This window comes from Microtus pennsylvanicus, chromosome 6 (genome assembly GCF_037038515.1).
Source record: "Microtus pennsylvanicus isolate mMicPen1 chromosome 6, mMicPen1.hap1, whole genome shotgun sequence".
NCBI classification, from domain to species: Eukaryota; Metazoa; Chordata; class Mammalia; order Rodentia; family Cricetidae; genus Microtus; species Microtus pennsylvanicus.
Genome location: NC_134584.1, coordinates 71,694,431 through 71,721,274, shown reverse-complemented (window position 1 = coordinate 71,721,274; position 26,844 = coordinate 71,694,431). Strand labels below are relative to the sequence as shown.

At 42.2% G+C, this 26,844-nt stretch overlaps 1 protein-coding gene across 4 annotated transcripts in view; it reads left to right on the top strand.

Annotated features, from left to right (window-relative positions):
- Positions 1-26,844, top strand: part of Mctp1 (multiple C2 and transmembrane domain containing 1) — a 569,227-nt gene that overhangs the window by 206,943 nt on the left and 335,440 nt on the right. Inside the window, exon 1 of one of the 4 annotated variants that reach the window (XM_075976418.1) lies at positions 5,151-5,441. The exons of 2 other annotated variants lie outside the window; for them this stretch is intronic. In XM_075976418.1, coding sequence (XP_075832533.1) covers positions 5,385-5,441 — 57 coding nt within the window. In that variant the 5' untranslated portion in view covers positions 5,151-5,384. Of the gene's footprint in view, positions 1-5,150; positions 5,442-26,844 lie in introns of those variants that run through there. One more of the 4 variants, XM_075976419.1, reaches the window with a different exon arrangement.

Sequence of the window (26,844 nt, the reverse complement as noted above, 5' to 3'; positions counted from 1 at the left end):
AGCGTTCAGGATCTGTGTTGATATCTTTGGCTCCTGAGACCATTGAAGACCATGCTGATCCTGGGGGTCTAGGCTGCCCTCTGCATTGGTATCCAAGGGCCATGCTAGCCCTGATTGTCTGTGTTGCCACTTGGGATCAGAATGCCATCTGGGCCTAGGTTGCTGCCTTAGACCATGAATAGGTCCATGGTTCTACCATACCCAGGATCTATATTGATGTCTATACTATATGGTGAAACCAAAGGCCACAGAGATGCCCAGGATCTGGGCCTCAACCTGTGGCCATGAGGGTATCTGAGACCATGCTGTCACCAGGGACATCCTGATCTGAATGGCTTTCACTGTCACCTGGGGCTATAAAGTCATCCAAACTAGGGTTGCTGCAAAGGCTCTTGTCTGGGTACACAGCAGCCAGAGTCTAAGTTGATGTCCAGGGCTTCTATTGCCACCGAGGGCCATGTAGAGAACTGGAATTTGAAGCACGATTAATAAAAACTCAGAGAGGGAAATTGGGGTTCAACCTGAAGGTCAGAAAAGCAAAACAGCTAGCCATAGTCTCTTACCTCTACCTCAGTACAAAATGGCAATCCTGCCTCCAGAAATCTCAGGATGAGACTGAGACTGAGAGCTGTCTCCTCCTGTTTTATAATCCGCTCTAGTTCTGGGATTAAGGGCATGCATCACTATTGCCTAAATCTTACGGCAGGCTAGTGTGGCTACTGGGATTAAAGTTGTGTGTCGTCATTGCTGCCCGATCTGTAAGGCTGGCCATTGTGGCTGTTTTACTTTTCTGATCCTCAGGCAAACTTTATTTATTAAAATACAAATGAAAAGCTACTACAGGAATCTGGTCGGCCACCTCGTACCGTATCAGTGTCCAAGGATCATGTCGTGTCTTGTTCCATGTTGATCTGGGTGGCTGATACTGCCACCCGGAGCCATGGAGAAGTCTAGGCATGGGCTGCTCCCTAGGGCCATACAGAGGTCGGGATCTTAGATGGTGTCCATGGCTCCAGTTGTGACCAAGAACTCTGCATACCTGGGGTCTAACCAGTCACCTAGGAACATGTTGATGCCTGCGGGTGCCATATGACCTGAGGAGCCTGTGCTGCCCAGGGCCATGGAGATGTCCAGTCCTGAGCTGCTGTTTAGGGCCATTCCTGGGTCTGTGGTCCTGGTGCAGCTGGGTCTGTGGCTGGGTCTGTGGGATCTTATGTCCATGCTGGTGTTAACACAGGGATCACTAGAACCATGTTGTGCTGAGCCAGCCCCACCCTTTACTGGCCATGGAATGGCTGGTCCTGCCCCTCCCTGGATATTGCATCAGGTGAGCTGGCCCTACCCCTCAGGGGAGAGCTCATCCGGCACTGGGGAAAGATGCCCCAGCCCCTCACTGTAGGCATGCACCTCACCTATGTAGCACACTAGAGTTGACCCTGTGACTGGGGTGCAAGTGAGTTGACCTTAAGGGCATGAGACAGAAGATCTGACTCCTCCCCCTCTTGTCTGCCATGTGGTGGTATGGGTGAGGGAAAGATGCCCTTCCCCCCTCACCCATTATCCCCTGTAGCAGGTGAGAGCACTGGCTCTGGAATCACAATAAATAGGAGAGCTAGCCTGACTCTCACTGCAGTACAGGAAAAAACAACCTCTGCTTTCCATCTGAGCAGCACACTGGAGCTGATGCTGTTGTCAGGGTCGCAGGTGAACTAGCCCTGAGGGCCAGAGACCAGGAGAGCTGACCCCACCCAATGCCCCTTACAGCAATTGAGAAAGGGGGGCCTGTACCCTACCAGGGCTCAACAGTAGAGCTGGCCCTGGCAATATGAGTTAGAGGGGACCAAGAGCAGGAGAACTGGCCCTGTTCCTTGCTGTAGGCTGTGTTGGGTGTGCCAGCCCACACCATGCTGAAGAGCTCACCCAGGTAATGATAATGGAGGAAAGCTAACAAGCTGATCAACCCAGCTACCACCCAGGTCCAGATCCAGGGCTATGAGCTGCCCCACCCCAACATCCACCTCATCTATGAACTGCTGGAGCTTGTGAAGGGGACGAACCTGCAGATCCTAACAACAGGATCTCCGTGACACAGGGCGGCAACAGGATATCCAAGAGGAGCCTCAGTGAGAGCCTGTAATTGGTAGTGTAGCAGAAACCAGAGGTCTCGAACCAGACCAATGACTCATGGGGATGAACTTGCAAGTAAAGATGAGTGGACAGAAGGGTAAGTTGTGTAGGGTTTGCTCTCCTGCTGAGATCTTCAGTGAGGGCAGGGCCAGCTCCAAAGGGTGGGACTGGCTCAGCACACAATGGTTCCAATGACTAAAAGGGCCATGGACATCATCACAGACCCCAGCTGTAGCAAGACCTAGGAACCAGACAAGGTCCTCTGCAAGTGTTGAGGGCTGGACATCTCCAAGGCCCCCGTGGCAGCACAGGTCCCGCAGATCAGTGTGACCTGGCATGGTCCTCAGACACCAACATGGTCTCAAGTGGAAACCAGACCCCAGTCATCTGCATGGTTCTCAGTGACAACTGGAGCCATGAACATCAACTCAGACCCTTACTGCTGTAGGGCCATGGATGCAGACATGGCCCAGGTGACACCACGGCCACCAGGTGACAGCGCAGGCCACTCAGATCAGCATAGTTCCAGTGGATACCCTCATGGCCCCAGGTTGCAGCCTAGACACCAGGCATCTGTGTATTTGTCATATTCTCATCTCAACAGGGAACAATTTTTGTTAATTTTGTTAATTTTTGTTAATTCAGAAGACCACTCATATGCTTGCTTAAAATTCAATTAAAATATAAACACACTTGTTAGTATTTTGTTATGAGGCAAGACCATAACAAAAATTATACACTCCACTTGCTTATTAAGTAATATTTATTAAATTCTCCTGTTGCAAGGAGAGGGCCCCTTGTTTGTCCCGGCTGCCCTGCTAGCTTACACCTGAAATAACCACACAGAAACTGCATTAATTAAAACACTGCTTGGCCATTAGCTCTAACTTCCTATTGGCTAACTCTTACATAATAGTTTAACCCATCTCCATTAATCTGTGTATCGCCACATGGAGATTCTAACTGGCATCCATCTCCAGCGGAGGATCCATGGCTTCTCTGACTCTGCCCTTCTTCCTCCCAGCATTCAATTCTGTTTTCTTCACCCTATCAACTAGGCCAAGGCAGTTTCTTTATTCATTAACCAATGAGAGCAACACACAAACAAAAGGACCGCCTACACCATTCTCCTGTGTATTGGCCATCATTACAGTGGCTGGAAATGAAATATTGAACACAAGATCCTTGCCCTCAGGTTTCTTACATTATTTATATCATGTAGCAAGTAAATAAAGAAGAATATTTTCTACTATAATGTTCTATGAAAGAAATTAACCAGATCACCAAATAAAAAGTAGTTCTACAAAATTATTTGTAAAAAAGTAGTCAGGGTGATCTTTCTAAATATGTAATATTTGGATTGTAATTTGCAGATGGAGCCTGAATCTCCAGCTCTAAACTTATGTTGTTTAGGATGATAGCCTGTAGCCTGTGGCTAGGAAGCAGTTAAATGTGGCCAGTTTAAATGGAATGTCACACACATACATATATCCAACACTAGTGCATAAACAGAAACCCATGATTTTTATTAATATATTTTTAATCAAATACCTGTTAAATGTATGGCATTTATAAACTGGTGTAAGCATTGTTAGTATGGTGTTCTTTTCATACCCTTCCCCTCCCCCTCCCTCTCTCCTCCTCTCCTATCCTTTTCCCTGTTCCTTCCTTCTTTTACTTTTTTACACAGCGTCTTGTGCTATCAACTGACATATCTGCAGCCAGCTGTGGTATAGCCTCAGCCAGCTGTGGTATAGCCTCAGCTAACCTCATATTCGGGATCCTCTTGCTTTAGCCCAGCAAGCATGGAGATTTTGTGTCAGCATGAACAGCTTCTGTTAAATTCATTTTTTAATGTGATTACTGAAATGGTTGTGATTATATATCCAGGTCATCTTGTTTCTTTTTAGCAGTTCTGCCCTGGTTTCAACCTATTTGCTACTATTAATGTATATTTCCACCTTTTTGTTCTGATAATAATGATTTGGTTTATATAGTAGATCTTTCCTGTCTGTTATATTCCACTGAGATAACCAAATAAAATAATTTAATGTATGATATGTATGATCAAATAGTACAACTGAGAATTATGGGGTAACAGGTGGTGGAGAAAGGTGCCATATTTACTAGGGGAGTCATGTCATTAGTAACATGCCTTAGAAATATTTATAACCTAGATATACTCAGAGTTGAGGAGACAGACAGAGCGGCAGAGTTTGCTTCACAAGGTGATGATGGTATAGAACCTCTAGGAAACAACACCATCAAATTGTGAAGGTTTATTTCATTCTACATTTAGTGAAGGAAAGTCTATTGTGTTATGTAGAATTGCCACTGATTGCCTGGTAAAATACAGTTTTATTCTGCAGATGGTGTTAGTGTCTTTAGTGTTCCTTTTAAATATATTAATTATTTTAATATAATTAATATTAATTTAAATTATTTTTTATTTATATATATTTATAAATTATTTATATATTTAAAATATGATTACTAAGAATAAAAGCACACACATATTTGCTAAGAATAAATACACATGCACACACATATGCATGCATGCACACACATGCACACACATGAACATGCACACATCTGCATGTACTTGCACACACACGCACGTACACACACATGCACACATACACACATATATGTGATTACCAAGAGTAAACATACACACGTACATATACACACACGCTTGTACATGCACATACACGCACACACACATGCACATACACACACATACAGCCTCTCTGGGCGATGCTGTCAAGCTCACATCTCTTTAATAATATTAAGTCGGTTCGCTGCAGAGAGCAATGTGAACAGTGATTCTTTGGACAGTGATGTGAATCTCTTCTTGTGGATTTTGTCATGGGGAAAAGATTGATTACTAAAATCATGTGACTAAGTAAGTAAATTAAAAATATATTTAGCTTGGAAGAATTTTAGGAGCCTAGAGATGATGTTTGTTATGTAAGTTGCACTAACAGTTTGCAAAGGGAAACTCTACCCTGCCTGGTTTGAGTGTTGAGTCACATCCTGTGAATCTGAAGCAAGAGGATGGTATTTAAACATCACTGCTTCCTCTTGCTTTCATTCTAAGTCGCTGCAGTTCAGAGCAGCAAGTGCTTGGTGCAAAGAGGCTGTTGCTCTCCCCTAGAGGTGAGCAGACACTCTCGCTGGTGTTCCGTGAAGGAAGCCAAGCCTGGAGATGCAGCTCTTCACAGGGTGAAAGATGCTTTGCTCGCTCCTCAAGCACTATGTTAGACAGCTACAGGCTGAGAAGTGTCTGCACTTTACCGTTTGTTTGCCACAAGGTAAGTGGATGTCGGGCTCTCACTGTGTGTGGTAGCAGTAAGGGAGTGTGGCACTTTCAAAATACTGTGTCTCAGAAAATGCCTTCTCACGGGCATTTTGGGGATCTAACAGGAGTGTTTTGAACTTAGCATATATCCCACTTATGAAAGACTCAGTTTAAGGGAACAGTGTCCTGTGGTGGTTGGTAATGAAAAAGGAAGTGCCCTGGAAATGCTAACATTGTGCTAGCTTTATATGGCTTTAGATTATTTTTAAGAATGAATTATTTCAGGGTCTCAGGTTTAGAGTCTTTTTTTCCATTTTGTTATCTTATGGTTTCTATGAAAATTGCATAAAAACTGAAATTCAAATAAAATGAAGATTTTATTCTATCGTAAATGATTGTGGTTCTATACTGAAGTGACTGAAAAGATGAGGTGAGATGGCAGCCACAGCCTTCTGCCCTGCCCTGTGTGGACAGATGCTTGAGGGAGGGACTGTGAGTGTAGGAACTTTGGGTTGAACTGTTTGTTTTAAAATGTGTGTGAGCCTCTTTAGCACCGACTGCTTTCTCAGTAACTGTGAGGCAGTCATCGTACGGGTTGTGTGCATTGAGGAGTCTGCGGAGAAAATGACTGGGAGGTTTGTTTGTAAGTTTTTTTAAGCTGAGAGGTTGGGATTAAATATAATAATTCTTTGCATTGATTAAAGAAATGACATCAACTGCAGAATTTAAGGGCAGGTGTCTCGTCTCATGTAACTTCAGATGCTCATATTTGAACCTTTAATTCATTTGAAGATCTCTAGCTGCAAATGTGTAAGATGTGAATGAACTGAGTTTTTAATGCACTAATGACAGCTGTTCTTATAAATACTTTATTCCTAATTGACTCACTGTGATGCTTAGAAATGCTTCATTTCTGTTCAAATTTCTATCAACTGTTAAAACTGCTAGATTCTAGCTAAAACAGGGAAATTACTTTTCACTAGAAATATATTCAATAATTCATGTTTTTGCAAAGGTCCAAGGGTTAATGAACCGATGGAAGGAAAGTACTTCTCCTTTTCTTTAGAGGAGAAATTACATTTATTTTAACTTTCAGTCATACCGAAAGCAGTGCTTCGTGTTCAAGAACAAAAGCTCTATTAGAAAACAAAACCACTGAGAGAGTATTTGGGATCTTAATTTTTTTTTAAAAAAAAGCCACATGTCCTCAAAGAGTATTTTGGTGCTAGAATATACATAATATTCTTTTTTAAAAATCTGGACAAGGAGATATTCTGATTTTTCAAACATTCTGCGGCTGGAAGTTCAAGTAAAGGGGTATAACAAAAAACAGCATAATGAAACAAAAACATGTCTACTGTACTTTGCATTGCTTCTGAATTCTCATTGTGGATTACAGTGGCCAAACAAACTCTTAGTCTCGATGGGAACTCAAGCTGATGCAATGTTATCAAATTTAGAGTTTTCAGTAGTGCTGAAACTCTTTCCAGCAGTGCTGAACAATTTATGTCATTGCCTGGTGTGGCCACCGAGGTATCTTGTCTCCTTTCTATGGACCCATTCTTGCATTCCTCTGCAGAGAGGTGAACGAGTGGTGTGAACAGCACACTCAAATAAGGTTTGAGGGTTTCCCATCTCAGCCCTCACAACTGCTTAGATGAAGAAATGGGCGAAAGGATATGACAGCTAAGATGAGACTTAAAGAACAGCTTTGGGCACCAGGAAACACATCTCTGCAATAAACTATTAGTTCATTTGCATAGAATTTTCAGACCTAAATAACTAGTTCATGGGATTTTTGCAAAGATGCAGTAAAATCACACTTAGTGTTGCGTTTTATTGACAGTACCATGTTAGATGCATTTCTGAGGGCTTGTTTCACTGTTTTATGAAGTAGAAAAGTTTGAGAAATCAAAGATATATACATATATATATGTGTATATATATATATATGACTAAATATATTTCTTTTTAAGAATGAGGGTCTTATTTCTTTCCCATTTGTAAATTTTTTTTCTTGTTAATGTCCAAATTATATAAAATGTTTTACAAATTTCACCCCCACCCCAAATTCCCTAATTTTAAGTTTGAGTGGATTTTTAAATTTCAAACAGCACAAGGAAACTCCTTCTCAATAATATATGTGCTTACTGAGTGGCACTCAAGAGTTTTCAGCCTGAAATCCACACAGGCTTTGTCTCCTCTGGAAGTTCCTTCATTGGATGCAGTGCCTATTCTCTGTCTCTTATTCTTTTCTCTTAACAAGACCTGGAGAAGTTCTTAATAAAGAACAAAGCATAGGAAAAATTTTACAGCATGATCATTCTGATTCCTGAAAATTATGTCCTTATAAATAACACATTAGATCCGACTGTCTCTAATGAATCCGTCGGGTGACAAAGGCATCATAGCTGCTGGGAAAATGAGTAATAATTTCCTCCATTTTGCCCTGAAAATTCTAGTGAAGACCAAACAGATCTGCTTATGTATTGTCACATGTCATCATCACAGAATGAGATATCTAGTGCTGTGCTTGGATGGAATTTTAGCATCTCAGATCTCATTTCAGGAAGGGATTGCTGTTCGTGACAGTTAAGAAAGCACCTAGAGTCATCCCGTTAAGTTTCTGAGGAAAGATGTAAACCTGTGTCTGTCTGCCTGCTCGATAAGCAAGAAGCCAAGGGAAACACAGGCTGTTTCCGCAGCACACAGTCCTGCTGCACCACTGCCTTTTACTGTGCATTGTTGCTTTAGAGCTACAGTCTCACATTGGAGTCCAGGATGGTCTTGAACTTGCAGTCCTCTTACGTCAACCGGAAAAACACAGCAGCCTCTCTATGGACAGGCTTCATGGGCTGAGGTCTTAGGAGATAGGTCTGTCTGTGGGGTGGTCAGCATGACTCATAATTCCTTAGTGATGCCACAGTACAAGCATTCTGATATTTAACCCATGAAAGTAAACATACTTAACCGATATGAATGCATGTTTTAGCTTTGAAAATGGTGGGTGACGCAGCAGGCTGTTTGCTGCATTCATTGCAAATGCTTACAAAAAGAGACTTTCTCCAAAGTCTTGTCTTTAAAACGGAGACAAACAAAACGTATAAAAAATACCTATAAACTGCCAGCAATTTCTGTTAGAATTGATGCAGATAATTTATAGATCTCTGTTCTTCTTAAGGCTAGTGGCAAGAGGAAAATATGGCTTTTCATAATCATAAAGGTTAGTGTCACTATTGTACCATATACAATAGATTTCAAAAGAAAATTTAGCTTTAAAAGTCTCAAGAATAGAAAGAAGCTCCTTAAGAATTTTCTCTAAAGGTCGTTTCACATTCCTAAGAATTTAAAACATAATCACCATTTCTTTACATAAAATTGTAGGCTAATAAAATACATGAGCTATCTTCATAAACTGACCTGAACTTGGTAGCTTCAGGAGATGAATGAAATTGATCACAATACTTTCATATGAATAAATCCTAGTACTGCTTTTTGACCAAGTATACATTTGCGCATTGCTTTTAAAATGCTATTGAGCTAGGAGCTAAAGGAAAGCAAATGCCATGAGGATCTTGGTTTTGCTGCTTTTGTGCACTGGGTAGTATGTGAACTGATGAATAAAATCTTGGAGTGGAAGAATACAGAAAGGAGTTTTCACTTGTTTGTGATAGTGGATATCAGTGAAGTTCTTATATTTTTAAAATTTATTTTTCTCAATGCTAGATTTCATATTGACTGTAGGTGCTTAACAAATATCGATTAGTGATCTAGTGAACATTAAGGTTAGTGAAGCACTTTGATCCTAAGAGAAGCGTCTACAGACATGTTTGTTGCAAGTGCCAAGCTTAGTATGGAATGCCCATTTTACATAGCCCAGGAGTTGCCCTGCTGAGCTGTAATCCCATCTTAATTTAATAGCGACATACAAATTACACATTGGTGTCTCTTTGTGTGGTCAGGACAACAGTGGAGTGGCATTAATAATTTTTATTCATGTAATTTACAGAGAACTAAATATAACAACCATGCTTGAAATCCTTTGATTTACCAGTGTTTTTCCTGAAGGTGATGATGATGATGATGATAGCAGATATTTACTGATTGTCCAGTTTATTTTCATAACAACCTTATAATCTTGGGCACTGCTATCATTTTGCTCCCTTTTCACAGAGAGGAAAGGTGAAGTGTATGAAAATCAAGTCACATGTACCTAACATTATATAAAGCATTGCAGGATGACCAGAACTAAATCTGGGTAGTCGGGATTCAGAACCAAGATGCTTCCCTACATTCTGTGCTGCTTCTAGCTCAACTGACTTCATCTCATTAATTTGAACTGAGGGCTAGAAAATAATGTAGAGATGAAAAGGAAATAAATTGCGTTAGTATATCTATTTTGAGGACTTACATTTTTCACTCTTAGTGACAGAGCATCATAGTCAGAGATCGGCTGAAGTTTTATGGGAAGTCATGTAAGATGTAGTTAGTGCAAATGTGCTAGGAACCAGCGAAGGTACCAGTTCTTCTCAGTGACCATTGTCTGGTGATATGGAAATTGTTTTCAACAGTGTTAAAAGTTGAAGTTCCCAGGTAAGTTTGAGAGAGTTTTTTTGCTTTGAGGGAAAATCCTCCTGTTGTCTGTATTTGCTTCTGTACTCCCGATCATTTCAGAGTATGGGAGAATGGAACCAATCGCCCAGAGCCATTTTACAGCTATGCCATTTTATCTGCATGGCACAGAGACTGCAGATTAAAAGGGAAAGCTTTGGACAGGTCCTACCAACAACAAATGTGAAGAATGACATTAAAACTCATTTTCAGTGAGGGGCAGAACACATTTGCTTCCAAATCTAAGAGTGGAAGCCCTCCCTGCTCACAGACATCTCACTAGAGAACTCAAGACCTGAGGTCTCAGAATCAGGAATGGTTTGGCACGACAGTATACTTTCCAAAATGAGGGTGGTGACGAGGGTCTTGAGCTAGGAGATGTGCAGGTTTCAGAGAGTATAGTAAGAGCATTATTGTTTGAAGTGTTCCAAAGGTGGGGAAAACAGAAAAATTTCCTGAAAAATGTTTGACCAAGCACAACTAAGTAAGTTCAAGCTGTAGACAATGGAGACAGCTCTATTGGGAAAATTGCATATTTGGCCTTGAACCAAGCAATCATTATAAACAAAAAGAAATGAAAAGCATCTCAATCAGCACATAATCATTGGATGGGTTTTCTTGGTTACTTTGGGAAGTTCTTTGTACTTGGTGTGCAAGTACTTTGTAATATGGAGATGGACTTGATTCCTTGGCTTATTGTTTTCTGGAAATAATTTCTCTAGCTTAGAAATAGTGTGTTCCTTACAGTTGAACAAAATCCTACTGTTTATACACACCACATTTTCATCATCCATTTGTCTGATGATGGAAATCCAGGCCAATTCTATTTCTTAACTCTTATGACTATTGAGACAATCAACAGGATTATGAGATCCCTCTTTGTGGTACAGGACATGGGTTTAGGATCATGTACCCAGCATGCTGTAAGACCTGGATTTAGGAGCAGTGCCCTAAGTGTGGTAATAGCTGAGTCATAAGGTCTTATCTATCATTAGATTTTTCAGAATCCTCCACACTGATTTCCATAGTGGGTCCATCAATTTACAGTCCCACAAGTAGTGAATGATTCTTCCTCTTTGGCCACACCCTCACGAGCATTTACTGTTTGCTTTCTTGGGGTTAGTTATTCTGACTAGGAAAGAGATTTAGACTCTCAAAGTGATTTTAATTTGTACTTCCCTAATGGATGAAGATGCTGAACATGTTTAAAAATATTTGCTGGCTATTTGTGTTTCTTTGAAGACTAGCCTGTTCAGGTAATTAGCCCACTTATTAACTGAAAGAATTCTGGGGCGGGGGGGTGTTTAACTCTTGAAATTCTTGTATATGTTCTAGATATTTTGGATGGAACTGGAAATGACAATGTTAAACAATTAAGAAACTTAAGAAGACTGATATGTTTTGTCATATGCAGATCTTAGAGTCTTAATTTTTATGTATGTGTAAATGTGAATATAGGCAATAGGTCATGAGACTAGAAAGAGGACCATGAGAGAGGAAAGGAGGTCTACAAGAGGGGAGTGGTGGAATAAAAACAAGAATCTGATAGCATAGAGGCAGAACAGAGGCTCCCGAGGAAGCGGGAACCTGCAGAAATGGGGCAGCAGAGGCAGCAGAAGGTGAAGGAAACAAAGGAGGGAATGCCACAGTGAAGCATTATTCTATGGAGTAATTTTAAAAACCTAATAAAAACAAAATCTTAAAAAAAAAGAAGAAAAGAGAAGAGGAGAGGAGAGGAGAAGAGAGAAGAGAAGAGAAGAGAAGAGAAGAGAAGAGAAGAGAAGAGAAGAGAAGAGAAGAAAGGAAAAGGGAGGACGCTGAGTGGCAGCACCTTCCTGGCTCCCAGGAAACCTGGCTTTACTTAGTTGCTTGGTTCCACATCGCTCATCTCCTAACCTCTCTCAAAATTCTCAAAATTTGGATTTATTTTAAGATAAAATTCCTTGTTTCTTCTTTTCATGTCATGTTTGCCTGACTGTATCTGTTACTTTTACACATTTTGGTCAAAGTTTATGAGAGCTTACTATCTTGACTGAGGTTTTATGAACACAAAATTGGAAACATAAATAGCAGTCATGACAGCACATGCCTGTAATAACAGCACCCAGTAGGTGGGAGAAGAAGGGTTAGCTCAAGCCCACTTTGGCTACATTGTGAATTCAAGGCCACCCTAGGCAACATGAGACCATGTTCCAAAATTTTTTTTAAAATGAATAAAAAACAAAAAAGAAGAAAAAGAAAAAGGTAGAAAAAGAAAAAGGTGGTCATTGAGAAAAAGAAAGGAAAAACCAAAATCTAAGTATCAGTTTCATTTAAAAATAACCCAGAAGGAAAAGTGGTTCCATATATTGAACAAGCTATAAAATTTCCACAATCTTTTATTTACCTAAATAGTGAACAATGCACATTCACAGAAATTTGAATTAAAAAGATTAAACTGCCTTGGAGAAAAACTAGCCATGTTTTCTTGGTTTGCAAGTTGAAATGATTTTGCTACAGGGCAATCAAATGTCATTCCCAAAGCTATGAAGCCGGCTCCCCAGAGCACCACGGGCTTCTCAACTGAGCCTCTGCGATCCTGGTAATCTGTCAGTCACCAAGAAAGCCTCATTTAGTTACCATTCAAGTGGTGCCCTGGAGTTTCACTTTGTATTAAAATGTTAATTGTCCACAGCTTGAAGCAACATTCCTTTAACCAATAAATTATTTTGTGCTTTTTTTTTTGGTGGGAAAGAATATATATTTTAAAATTCTTCTTTTATTTTATGTGTATGTGTGTTTTTATTTGCACCCTGCGTGCACATGGCGAATGTCTGCAGATTCCAGATGAGGGTACCAGATCCCCCAAAACTAGAGCTGCAAGGCTTGTGAGCTGGAAGATGAGCTCTGGGAACAGAACCTGGGTCCTCTGCAAGACCATTTCTCAGCCCTAGGAACAAACATCGCTGAAGTTCAAGTTCTACACATAAACACTTTCTCATGCCTGAATTTGCATTATTGGTTTATCCACTGAGCACTCTGAGTACATTTTTCATAAAAGGCTCATATTTAATCAATCTCTTATATTCGAGACTTGTTACATTTTCTCACCGCTTCCAGTTCTTCATATCCTAAAAACAAATGTGCGTTCAAACCTACAGAAAAGTTCATAAATGCCAAAGTCGTATTAGTAAAAAATACACACATCCCTCCAAGTCACCTAAACAAACCAACGGCAGCGATGGATAAGCAATGCCCTGTAATACTCAACAGTACTTATTGAGAAAGTGAAAAAGCTTTAGCAGCCTCCAGCACTGATGTCTCTCTTGTGACTCTGTCATGAGACTGAAGGCCCCTTCCTGGCTGCAGCACCTCAAAGAACAAGGTCCTCTACCGCTCTGGATTGACCGTGCCAAGCTATTCCATTTAGGGCAATTATTCAACTTCCACGGAGTGGCACATTGCCCAGTCTTGTTCATCCTTCATGCTCAGGCCTGTGCCTCAGAGATTCTGATTCACTGAGCTATAGATACAGCTCAATTACTACAAGCCGCATCTTTATACAGTAAGTGCTCAGCCATCTTTTCATGAGCGACTTATCAGAATCAAGGGATCTGGTAAAGGTTAAACCGAAAGATAAGGCTTTTTGGTGTTATTGCTTTGTGAATAACTGGCTGTCCTTTGCTATAGATTTTCACTGTAGCTAGCTTCCTTTTCTTTTATATATTTGGGTATTAATTCCCACAGTTGGAACTGTTTTATGAAAACAGTTTTCCCCACTGCCAGGCCTTTGTTCTTCTCAATTAGGTAAGGCAGAGATCTGCCTTCCTGCAATTATCTTTATCAATAGGCATTTGGTCAGTTTAGCGTACTGGCAAAGTACATCCCATTGAAGACATTCACAGATCTCCAAGGTCATAGTTGCTGCTTCCACAACACCCACAATCAGAATGGCTGATAACAGCAATCTCTGGGCTGATAACTTAGAGGCCTGGGTCTTTTTTTGCTTAGTCTAACTCCAGACCTGAGCCTATAGAAACTGCAACCTGTGGAATATGTGCTACCTGATCAAGAGCCATCAGCTTCTTCTAGACTGTTTACATAGGTTGCCTAGTTACCTGGTAATCTTCTATGTAAACTGGGAGAAAAGAAGTGGTGTGCTGATTTAAACAATCTGTACCCTCTTCATAATTTTACTGAAAATAAACTGTTTAGCTCTTACTAACCACCTAAAAATGCAGTGTAGCACATTAGCCTTCCCTAAGAATCCCCTGATGCTTTAACTCCTTTCTTAACTAATTATCTCCATTAAGGAGTTCACGGGACATGCACTAGCCACTCCCATGGATCTGTGTGTGTGTGTGTGTGTGTGTGTGTGTGTGTGTGTGTGTGTGTGAGAGAGAGAGAGAGAGAGAGAGAGAGAGAGAGAGAGAGAGAGAGAGAACTTTTATCTGAATTTTTATAGGGCAAAAGAATTCTGGCCCTGAACCTACAAGGGCTCTGGAATTGCTGGTTTGTTTGTTTTTGTTTTTGTTTTTTTTTTCGAGACAGAATTTCTCCATAGCTTTTTGGTTCCTGTCCTGGAACAATTGCTGGTTTTAAGGATATATGACTGGAAACATTTGTAATGTGTAGAATGATAAAGAACTAAGAACAATGAGAAATGATCGATTGACGGAGAAGAATAAAGAATTACGGATAGACGGAATCTTTTGTGTGTAGACGTCTGTCTTTACTCTCAGATCTTTAGCCTCCCTTTAGCTTTTCGTGACATCTTTAACTAAACCCTGAAAGGGAGTCTTTAAAGCTAAAATTTTAAGGCTTTCTAAACTCAAGGATGCAAACTTTCAGAAAAGCACCCAGACAATCATAGCATACTCCATAGTGAGAACACTTTGTTATCCAACGGCACAGCTCCTAGCACTGACATCTCCTTTACTTGGGAAAACCATCTGAGGAAGACGTGAGTAGAGAAAGATTTCTACAAGCAGCCTCCAACAATGCCCTGCACTGATTGCAGTAGGTGCCCTCAGTCACTGTCCCACTGTGTGCATATGGCCAGGGTGGGGTGGGGGTGAGGGAGGGAGTGGGTAGGGCAGACAGAGCAGTAGGTGCAATACGCAGCCTTGCCTGCATGGCCTGAGTCTCAGAGTATAAAAGTTGAGCCTTTAGTTCAGATGAAGTAAAAAGAAACAGGTGAGGAAATGGGTTCTCTTGTCAGGAATAACTCTGTCGGGTACCCCAATATGAGAAAACGGGATCAATTGACCAGGAATAGCTCTGACAGATACCTAGATGTGAGAAAATGAGTTCTGTTGACTGGGAATAGCTCTGTCAGGTACGCCGATATGAGGAAACGGGTTCTATCGACCTGGAATAGCTCTGTCGGGTACCCAGAGGTGAGAATGGTTTTTCCTCTGCCCAAGGTTTGAGAGAGACTTAATATGGCCTTTCTGAAAATGAAGAGGATCAGCTGTAGAAGAATCCGGGGCTGGTGGGAAAAGTCTGTAAAGTGACCATTAGTGGTGGGAATATAGAAGAGGATAGCCGTTAGCCTGGTGTGAGTACAAACCACATTCACACCGAGAAAACATATCTGGGGATGTAACTACTTGACAGAATACTTGCTTAGCATGGGTAAGGCCCTGGGCTTGCCTTCCAGCATTACAGAAAAAAAAAATAAGTGGAAAAGATGAAGAAAAAAAAATCTCTAGTCTCCAAGTTTAGACAGACTCTGTGACCTTGAGAACTTCAGTCTTCTCCCCCTGAAATGAGAGTGTGAATCCTCTTTGTAAAGCTAAGAGCAGGTGCCGTCAATATCCATGCTCAACCCTTTGCCCACGATCATAATTCAAGCACACCCTCCTCTAGTGGTCTAGTGCCATTCATTCATGTTAGACAGTCAGGGGAAAATGCAAAAGCTTGCACTGCAGGGAAAATCTGACAAGCGAGTAGCAGAGTGATTTGTTGGAATCTTGCTTACAAGATCCTGTTTGTATTTCCTCCGTCTCTACAACTGTTTTCCGAGTGTTTATCCAGCAAGGGTTAGCAGGGAGGATTTGGTGTGCTATAGAACTGGCTGGATGCTGCTTGTTCCTGCTTTTGCTAGAAAGCAGTAGCAGCTCTGGTGGTTTACTCCAGATGGAAGGGATGGCGTCCTTTGGCTCCTCCAGAGCCAAAGCTAGGTATGTTTGTCATTAGTATGGCAAGTGATCCACCAACACACACACACACACTCACACGCACACGCACACACACACACACACACACTCACACGCGCACGCACACGCACACGCACAGAGACAGGGAAAGAAGCGGGAGTGGCGGCTAGTGAATAACCTCACATTAGAGTCTGAGAATCCTAATATTTAAAACATCTATTTAGCAACTAACCTCTTTTACTCTAAAGGGAAACTTGTTTTTCTCCTGGATTTATTGACATTCTCTAGCTTTATAATATGTGGATTATGGAAAAAGGCACAAAGAGAATGACTTTCATATGCACATATGTTTATCTTATCAGTTTCTCAGAAACCCAGCAGAGGAACACAATACATAACTCACCCCTGTGATTGCCAGATTATAATAAAACTCTAGTCAGCATTATAGGCTGTTTAAGAAAGCCTCATTTGTGTGATGACAGTGTCATTTTGTCATTTTGGCTTTTAGCAGTACTAGTCTGCATTGGCCATATTCCCAGAGGGCGTAGCTCTTATCTTCCCCTTCCTCCCCCCAGGGCTTTTGCTCCCAGACACACTCCTTCCCCCCAAGTCTCTGCCCTTCCCCACGCCCTGCATTCAAGGGTACAGAAATGTTTACTGGAGAGCTTGTGTGCTGGAACACGTGGGGCCACAGGGAGGGGCCAGAGTGGACACTGTATACCCATACAGGGTGACAGAGAAACCAAGCCCCCAGAGGAGTATTCAAGAAAGCAGTTTTTAAGCTGAGACAAGAAATATGTAGATTTCCCCATTATTTGGAAATTAGTAAAAAGTAGAAAAAATGGATGTGATATATTTAGCACAGTACCAGGCACAAAAGGAACGTTCGCCCAGGTTGGTTAGCACCTGTGAGAGTCCAGCAGGTAGGCAGTGGGCGCTGCCTCAAGCTTTGGGGAGCGTAGGCTCAGTGCAGGTTGGCTGAGGATCATCATGGCTCCCACCTTCCCAGTCAGCGCTCACCGAGGGTGCTCTGTGCATAGATTCCTGATTCATTCAGGGTTTCTCTGCGGAGATGCACGCTTTCCCCCTCTTCTCCTGTGTTCTGCCCCTTATGTTTGACTCTGGTTCCCTGCTTCCACTTGGTGTGTGTAGATTCATCTGGAATTCCAACCCCTGGGATATCTCTTGCACGTGACATTATTATCTCTCCAGCGGTGGGTCAGACTCTGGTCCCTTCCCCAACATCTTAACCGGTCAGGCCTTACCCGTGCAGTCCTCAACTAGGGCCAGGATGAGTTTTATCTGCTCCTAAGGCTCTGAACTTCCTACTTCTTTATTTTCTCCCCCTACCTACTTTGGTTTTATTTGCTCGTTTGCTTGCTTGTTTTTGTTTGTTAATTTTGAGATATAGTCTTGCTATATAGTCTGGAATGGCTTGGGATCTACTCTCCTGTACAATCCCGGTCCTCGGAAAGCCAGTGGCAAGTGCCGGGATGGCAGGCATCCATCCCCACATCCATTTCTGTGGTTCCTACTTGTGTGCTCACTCTCAGGGGGGCAGAATTAATGCCCAGTGATTCCGCAAACCGCACTCCAGGTCTGCCTCCTTAGCCCTGTCTGACACCAGGCCTCTTGCCTCTGATGATCCAGCCTCACACATGACCACAGCCTTGTGGGTAATTGAGGAGATGCCTGTTGCTCTCTGGGTCAGGCGGTGCACCTCAGCTTCCCGTGCTGAGAGAGCAGCAGAGCCACTGCAGTGAATCTCCAGCAGTGGGTGATCAGACCCTTCAGGGTGTGCCAAGAGAGTGATGGCATCCCCTGGAGAGGTGTTTAAATGGCTGGAAATAGTGTCAGGTTCAAGAGCAGCTTGGCAGGAGCCACAAACACAAGGGTGCTGATGGACCTTCCAACCTGCACTTTCTCACTGGAGTTCTCCGGCAAATAGAGGGAGGCTGAGGTTGGTTTCCACCAAGCCATCCACTGCTCAGGGGTGCTTGGGTAGCAAAAAGCATGGATGCTGTGTTTGTGTCATTCTCTCCAAGCTTCTGTGCAGGGTAATGTAATGATACAGGAGGCTTGAGACTGTGGCCTCTGGGATCTTTCATGAGTCAACTATCGGGGAGACTTTGCTCCAGCAGAGGGAGCAGGAATCTTCCTCTCCTGTCTAGTTTGGTTTGGGATGTTCAGGCTGCTGGAAGCTCTGAGGGGAAAGAATGAGATATTAACTACTTGTCTTGTTGCTATGATAAAATCCCTAACAAGAAAGAAAAAGTTTGCGTCTGGGGTTCATGCTGCACTGAACCACCATTATAAACCAATTTGGGGAGGAAAGGGCTTATGTGGTTTATGCTTCCATGTCACTGTTCATCATTAAAGGAAGTCAGGACAGGAACTCATGCAAGGCAGGAACCTGGAGGCAGGAGCTGATGCAGAGGCCATGAAAGGGTGCAGCCTACTGGCTTTCTCCTCATGGCTTTCTTAGCTGCCTATTTATAGAACCCAGGACCACCAGTCCAGGGATGGTACCACCCACAATAGCCTGGACCTTCTCCACCAATCACTAATTAATTAAATTCCCTAGAGACTTGCCTACCATCTGATCTTTCTCAACTAAGGCTCCCTCTTCCCAAAGACTTTGGCTTGTGTCAGGATGACATAAAACTGTTCAGAGCACTTTGTTTTGGTTAATGATTTGAGAGGGAAGGTAGTCTGTTTTGGTGCAGTAGGCATGGTGAGGACCTGGTCACACTGTGTTCACAGTGAAGAAAAGCAGAGATGAATCTGGTACCCTGTCCCATAAAATCCTGCCACCCACATTCAGGATGCTTCTCTGGCTACTCTGGAAACACCTTCTCAGATATGTCCAGAAGTGTGTATTTCAAATGGTTCCAAATCAAGTCAATACAAATATCAAGTGAATAATAAAAATCACAGGTAGTCACTGGTTCTCTCTTGGAAACATCGTTTGGTGAGAGGGTACAGAGCAGACTGCATCTGGAAAAGCGTGCTTGGGGAAAGGATGCCCCTTTTGATCCAGCTCACTGACTTTAGAAACGTAACTGACAGGATAGGAGCCTCTGCCCTGCAGATGTGCCACCTGGCTTGCGGTATCACAATGTGAACTGTTTCTGTATGTTCTGTTCTATTTTGTTTTAATGCTGGTATATTCTCAAATGCCTGATTGACAAAGAAAGGTATTTGTGAATTGTTTATTATATTTAACATATGCAACGTAACTGACTTCTGTCACAGAACACCCCACAAGTGAAAGATAGAGTCAGCCAGTTGGGGTGGATGGAAACAGCTTGCACCATGTAGACCTGGGATTTCTTTTCTGAGTAGTTTCATTTGCTGGCCAACCAATATGCTGACAGAGTTCTTGCTGTTGTTACCACCATTTTCTGGCTTTCTGAGCAGTCATGGTGGGTGAGGAGAAAAATAGGGCACATCTCAGAGAAGATCAGAGATCATACAAAAGAAAAGCACAGTTCTTCTGCAATCGAAATTAGCAATGAAAATGAAGACCGAGCATGTCTGCTTTAATTATGCATGTAGCGCAGGCTGCTCTATTGTTTCCTGCTTTCTGTCAGAGAGAATAGATACCTGCTAGAGAGAATAGAGGAGACCTGGAGTCTATCACCATCTTGCCCTGCAGCTAAGTCTGCTTTTCTTTAGAAACAAACAAACAAAAGCCTATGACTGGTAATAAATAATGTTTTACATGAAAATTCTCTGTACAACTACTTACCCAAACCCAGAACTTCAAGATTGGAAATCACAGACAAATGCAGTAAACTTAAACTTCAAACAGAAATGATGGCCAAAATGTGCTAGGTATGGGGGCCTCACTTTTGACCTGGTGGAAACACCGAAGACACTGAGAGCTTCTGGCCAGAGCACAGGAAACAGAAGAGAGTGGTATGGGCCGTGGATCCAGGCAGACAGGCAGTGGAAGCCTTGAGATATTTACCAAGTGTCTCAGTACGGTGAGTGCTACAGAAAATCAACCCACAAAACCCCAAGGGGTCTTTACATCTGCCACGTGTCACTGAAGGATCGACGTGCTAGGCTAGACCTTCCTGTTACCCACTGAAGTATAATAACAAGAGCCAAGAAAGCGGTGCTGTGAGAAGTGCCCCCATGGCAGCCTGCTGCAGCATAAGCAGCTGACCCCCAAACCACTGAAAACCACAATTAGCAAATCAAAACATAAACGGAAGTTTTTTCTACTAAAATATGTATTGAAACATTTAAAAATTGAGGTCTGGAGAGACAGCTTAGTAGTGAGAGACTGGTTGTTTATGCAGAGGACCCCGGTTCAGTGCCAGCACCCACTCTGTGACTTCAGCCACATGTAGCTCCAATTCCTAAGGACCACGCACATACATGGTACACATACATACATGCAGGCAAGACTGATATGCACTTAATTAAATAATTAAATCACTAAAAAGGTAAAAATATATTTTGTAGGTTAATACATTTTGCCAGTTAATAAATACACACAATGAATATCTGTGTGTGTACAGCTTGTTTCTGTTCAATTTTAACAAGTTATATTTAAAATTATTTTAGATTTGCCATAGAATTAATGTGCTAATTTGGTCAATTTTATATCTTCCTTTATAAACATATATTTTGCATTTCATTTCTATCCTTGCTTTGTTCATGACTTACAAATTGTGTTGAATTCAAGTCCTGAAAGTGGGCTGTCTTTCTCAGAAGCAAAGGGAAACCTTTATGCTCTCTCATAAAATAAGGTATCCATTAAATACTTTTACCATTATTGGGTTCTCTTCTTCTCCTATCTCACTTGTTTTGGGAGATATTAATGATATTAATTCTTTGAACTTTTAGTTAGTTTATAATTATTGTGCGAATGTGTGCATGTGTGTGCATGCATTGTGTGCATGTGAGTGTGTGTGTGTGTGTGTGTGTGTGTGTGTGTGTGCGTGCACGGAGGGTGTGCATGTGTTGGGATATGTATGTGAAAGTCAGGATAAGTTTGTGAAGAATGGTTTTTAAATAGTTTCAGCACTGCCACATTTTTTGTTTCCTTGTTTTCATTAAACTAAGTTTCATATGATTTCTTATAAATATTGTTTTATATAAATTTTAAGCCAGCTGGCAAATGCATCCTCTTCTGTAGAGAATAGAGAAACACTAAATATTTTAGCAAAAACATATGTGGTGGGCTGTTCAAGGAGGATTCCCTCAGGTGCGCAGCTGTCGCTTCTCATATGCCAGTGAAGCCCAACGCTCATGAGCACAGGCAGGCAAGATTGCCAAGGGCTTCCAGACTGAGGCTTCGTTCTTCGTGTGTCATCAGCAGCTTTGCAGTTATTCATTTATTTTATGCTTGTGCTTGTGTGCATATGTGTGATGTGTATGTGTAATGTCTGTGTGTATACTATGTGTGTGTTATGTGTACATAATATGTCTATGTGTGATGTATGTGAAGTGTGTTGTGTGTATGATATTTGTGTGTTGTATCTGTGATGCATCCAGTGTGTATTTGATGTGTCTTTGTGATGTATGTGCAATGTGTGTGTGATATGCAATATGGGCATGTACACGTGTGTGATATGTGTGTATGATGTGTATGTGGGTGAGCGGGCATACATGCATGCCATGATGTTCATGCCAAGATTATGGAGGCAAGCCCCACATCTGGCTTTATGTGGGTTCTGAAGAACTCAAGTTATCAGGCCTGTGTGCAAGTGTTTGTTTGTCCCCACTGAGCCATCTCTCCAGCCTGCCAGAGGCAATTTGAGTTGGCTGTGGTTATCATTTTCATTTAATTGTTTCTGTGTCTGCAGGGAGTGAGTCTGTGTTTGCCTGTATCTCTGTGTGTGTGTGTGTGTGTGTGCACATGCGTATACATGTGTGTGTGTGTTCATGTATATTTATGTTCATGGGGAGGCTGAAAGACAACCTCTGCTATCATTCTTTCTCAAGTTTCTTCCACCTTAGTATTTTTCTTTCCATGTTTGTATTTCATGTTTATTTTTTAATTGAAAAAAATCATATAACACATTCTGACCACAGTTTCCCCTCCCCAAAGTCTTGCCCACTTCTCCACTCATGCAATCTTACCCTTTCTTTCTCTCTCTTTTCAGAAAACTAAGAGAGTCTCTCACTGCAGCTTGGGATTCCTGATTCAGCTAGGGTGTCTAGCTAGTGAGCTCCAGCGTCTTCCCAGTTATTCCTCCCCAATTTTGGGACTGCAAGCATATACCAAAGAGCCAGGCTTTAATGGGGTTCCAGAACTTGGCTTCACTTAAAATTGCTCATTTTTAACTTGGATTCAGTAATGAATTCAAATTGAGCCTCAAGTTTCTACTCAGAAAACAACATTTCTTGCCCTGCAGTGAGTCCAGGAGAAAGACTGGTCTCCGCCCCTTGTTCAACTCCAGGCATTGACTCTGTGCCCTCATGAGCCAAGCAATGTCATAGAAATGCCTCCTGGTGTTCTCATGAACGTGAAATGAGAAAGTAAGTGCCAGTTTCTAACACAAACATCTCACTGAAACAGCACTGGTGGCATCTGCCACAAGAGCCTGCGAGGGTTTGCAAAGTTAGCCTGAAGTCCATTGCACGTAGGTTAGAAAGAGAAATGCCATAGACCCAGGCAGCTTGACAGGCAGACTCCTTTTCCACATTTGCTTTTTAAACACACCTGTTTGTCAGAGTTCTTTTTTCAGCTTTATTCCTGAATATTCTCTTTCACGGTATTTCTTCCTTGGCACAATCACTGCCCAGGCTTTTTCAGTCCTTCATATTTCTCTTGGGTGCATAACAGAGCCAGTGTGCGAAGTTGTATCAATCTGTTGTCTTGACCTTGTATACTCATCCTAGCCACATAGAGCTGCCACAGCACGGGAAAGGCTAACAAAAGCCCAGCGATCATTCTGGAAATTAAGGGTACAGAAACAAGTACAGATTTGAGGAAGACTCTAGGAAAGATTAGAGTTCCTATGGTGCAATTTCTGTACAAGATGGATACAATGGAGATTTCCCCATATGTTTCAGGGGTTAGTGTTCATTGGGTACATATGCATTCACCAGTGGGCTGGATCTTCTCAACCCCTGGGTCCTGGAGCAGTGTAGATAAGATGCGTGCATTGTTAAGTAGACCAGCACTAGGCAGAAAACAATGGCTTAAGAGCATGTTACAAACTATAGAGCACATTGCTTGTTCCAGCCCCTGGAGACCTAGTTAAGAGTTATCCTTAGGGTAAGAGAAAACGAGAAAAACATGGGTGGCAGGAAGATCTGCAACAAGAGCTATTGGCGAATACTCCGATAATCTTTCCCACGCGAAAATGTTTCTTCTTGGCCCTTGTGTTAATTTGTTTCAGTCTATAGAGAGAGGTCAACAGCCTCAATAGTGTTGTTCATTTGACCCCAAAGCAGTTGTGGAAAGTAGGTAGCAGATTTCTGGAAGCCTTGTGTTATTGATGCAGACAGTGATCCAGAGTGACCGTCAAAGGTCAGAGGGCAGTGTTTGGCACGAGGCTGAAATTTAGTCATTGCTCCCTTTTTTCTTTACACTAGGACCTGTAACACCCGATGTGTTACACCCACCGTACAGTTCGCGCGCCACTGTACCGAACGCGAGTCGGGCAAGGGCCTGGAGATTGAAAAGAACACACAGAGAGTCCAGGGTCATTCGAAAGGAGAACAGCCAATGCCACTTTATTCAGCCTTTGGGAAGTCCTTATCTACCTAACTGCAGATTTCCACCCAGGCAGGTGGGAAATTATTATATTAACAAAGGAGTGAATGTCCTTCAGCTAACCACCAGGCGGGGCAGGCATAGCACAGAAACACACAGGAAGCTTAGTTAGTTGATCATAAACTGTTCCCGCGAATGCACCACAGGAATAAGGGAGACCAGGGCCCTACAAGGACCTTTCTCATAATGCTGAGTCTTGACTTAGGGATTAACAAAAATAAAGTAACCTTAAACATTTTTATTCCTTGTCAGTTTCATACATGTTATATACTGTATTTTGATCATATACATCCCTCCATTACTCTCTCCTGTCTCCTCCCTTCCCATTAAGCGCCACTTTCTTCCCAACAAGTTCCTCATATTTCATTGTGTCTCACTGAATTATATGAGGTTACTTATAAGGAGTCTCTTTACTGGAGTGTGGACAGTTACCTAGTGACAGTTTAGGATACTAAAGCCGGTGCAAAATTTTCCTTTATTTTTTAACATTGTAACATTACATAAATTCTACTTTTTTTTTAAACTCTTTTTTTTAATTAAAAATTTCAGCCTCCTCCCTGCCTCCCTTTACCCTCCCCCTCCTCCCACTCCCCACATCCCACTTCCCTCCCCATCCCTCTCCAGTCAAAGAGCAGTCAGGGTTCCCTGCCCTGTAGGAAGTCCGAGGTCCTCCCCCCTCCATCCAGGTCTAGGAAGGTGAGCATCCAAACAGGCTAGGCTCCCACAAAGCCAGTACATGCAGTAGGATCAAAACCCAGTGCCATTGTCCTTGGCTTCTCAGCAGCCCTCATTGTCCACCATATTCAGAGAGTCTGGTTTTATCCCATGCTTTTTCAGTCCCAGTCCAGCTGGCCTTGGTGAGCTTCCAATAGATCAGCCCCACCGTCTCAGTGGGTGGGTGCCCCCCTCTCGGTCTTGACTTCCTTGCGCATGTTCTCCCTCCTTCTGTTCCTCATTTGGACCTTGGGAGCTCAGTCCATTGCTCCAATGTGGGAAGAAAGTGTGGAATATATACATATTAGATTACTACTCAGCGGTAAAAAAACAATGACTTCTTGAATTTTGCATGCATATGGAGGGAAATAGAAAACACTATCCTGAGTGAGGTAACCCAGACCCAAACAGATGAACATGGGATGTACTCACTCATAATTGGTTTTTAGCCATAAATAAAGGATATTGAGCCTATTATTCACAATCCTAGAGAAGCCAAAATAGAAGGTGAACCCAAAGAGAAACATATAGTTATCCTCCTGGATATTGGAAGTAGACAAGATTGCTGGGCAAAAATTGGGAACTGGGGGTGGGGTGGGATGGGGTAAAGGGGAGATGGAGAGAGACTAGTGAGAAGGGGAGGATGGGGAGAGTTTGGGGGAATGGGATGGTTGGGATAATGAAAGGATGGATATGGGAGCTGGGAAGTATATATTTTAATTAAGGGAGCCATTTTAGGGTTGACAAGAGCCTTGACTCTAGAGAAGTTCCCAGGGGTCCAGAGAGATGTCCCCAACTAGGTCCTTGGGCAGCTGAGGAGAGAGAGCCTGAAATGGCCCGATCCTATAGCCATACTAATGAATATCTTGCATATCACCATAAAACCTTCATCTGGTGATGAATGGAGATAGAGACATAAATTCTATTTTATAAGCATCAACCTAAATAATTTATGCACTTGAGCAATTTGTAAGAGTTTTAATAGTTAAATGAAAAAGAACTTAAGCCTTAGGTGATTTATTCTTTTAGACTAATAGCAGACTTAAGACTGTAAAAATTGCTGGGTTGAAAATTATTTCAGTTACACAACTGATTCAACTTGCAAAGCCTTGGTGATTTCCATTCTGTGTTTTAATTAAAATAAATCCAATTGATAAGAACAAAGTTTACTTCTCAGTATAAACAAGAACTCAAGTTGTTGTAAGTCCCATGAGCTGGAGAGGGAGAATAACGTGGCTATTCAGGCGGTGGCAGTCTAGTATTAAGTGTCTTGCTTCCCATTCTCCTCTTTTGAAGTTTTGTTCCTTTTTGGTGTAGAATCGGAAGTTGGGAGCGAGATACTTCAAATGGAGTTCAGAGACAAATGTTTGTAACTGAGTTGACTGCTCTCAAGAGAATGGAGGATGGCAACAACCACTTAAAGCCACAGACCTCTGTTTACAGCGGAGGCTGTTGCTTCCAGAATTACCAAGAGATCAGAGGTTGTGTGCTGAAAAAGTGGATGTCTGAAAAAGACATCTGTGATCTCTATTTAAATATGCATTTTCTACTAAATGGGCTTCCTAATTCTTCCATGGTCTGACAGGATGCACTTTCCTTAGTAAAATACATCCAGCACTGAAGTAATGATCCATGTTCACTCACAGTACTAAGTTCTACTTACTGATGGTAAGGTCAGGAGGAAGTGTCCGGCATGAGACTGAAATTTAGTCATTGCCCCTTTTATATTTTATGATAAGGCCTTTCTCATACCACTGAGTCTTGACTCAAGGGATTAACAAAAATATAGTAAAATAATCTTAAACATTTTTATTCCTTGGCAATTTCATGCATTTTGATCATATGCCACCCTCCATGACTCTCTCCTAATCCCTTCCTTTTCACCCAACACTGTTTTCTTCCAGCAAGTTCCCTCCTACCTTCACTGTGTCCAGGTGAAGGTTACTTACTGATCATGCCCCAGGGGCTATTTACTGGAGTTTTATTTACTGATGGTAAATAAAATTTGTGTCAATTTGCCACAGAACCTAGAACCACCTTGGAACAGGGATTATGCAGATCAACTGGCCTGTGGGCATGTCTGTGGGGGGTTGTTAATTCCAGTGGGAGGCCACTGTGAATGTGGGTGATACCATCTCCTGGGCTGGAGCTACTGAGCTGTGTCAGTAAAGAAAGTTAGGTGGGTGTGAGCAGTAGGCAGCCCCAGTGCA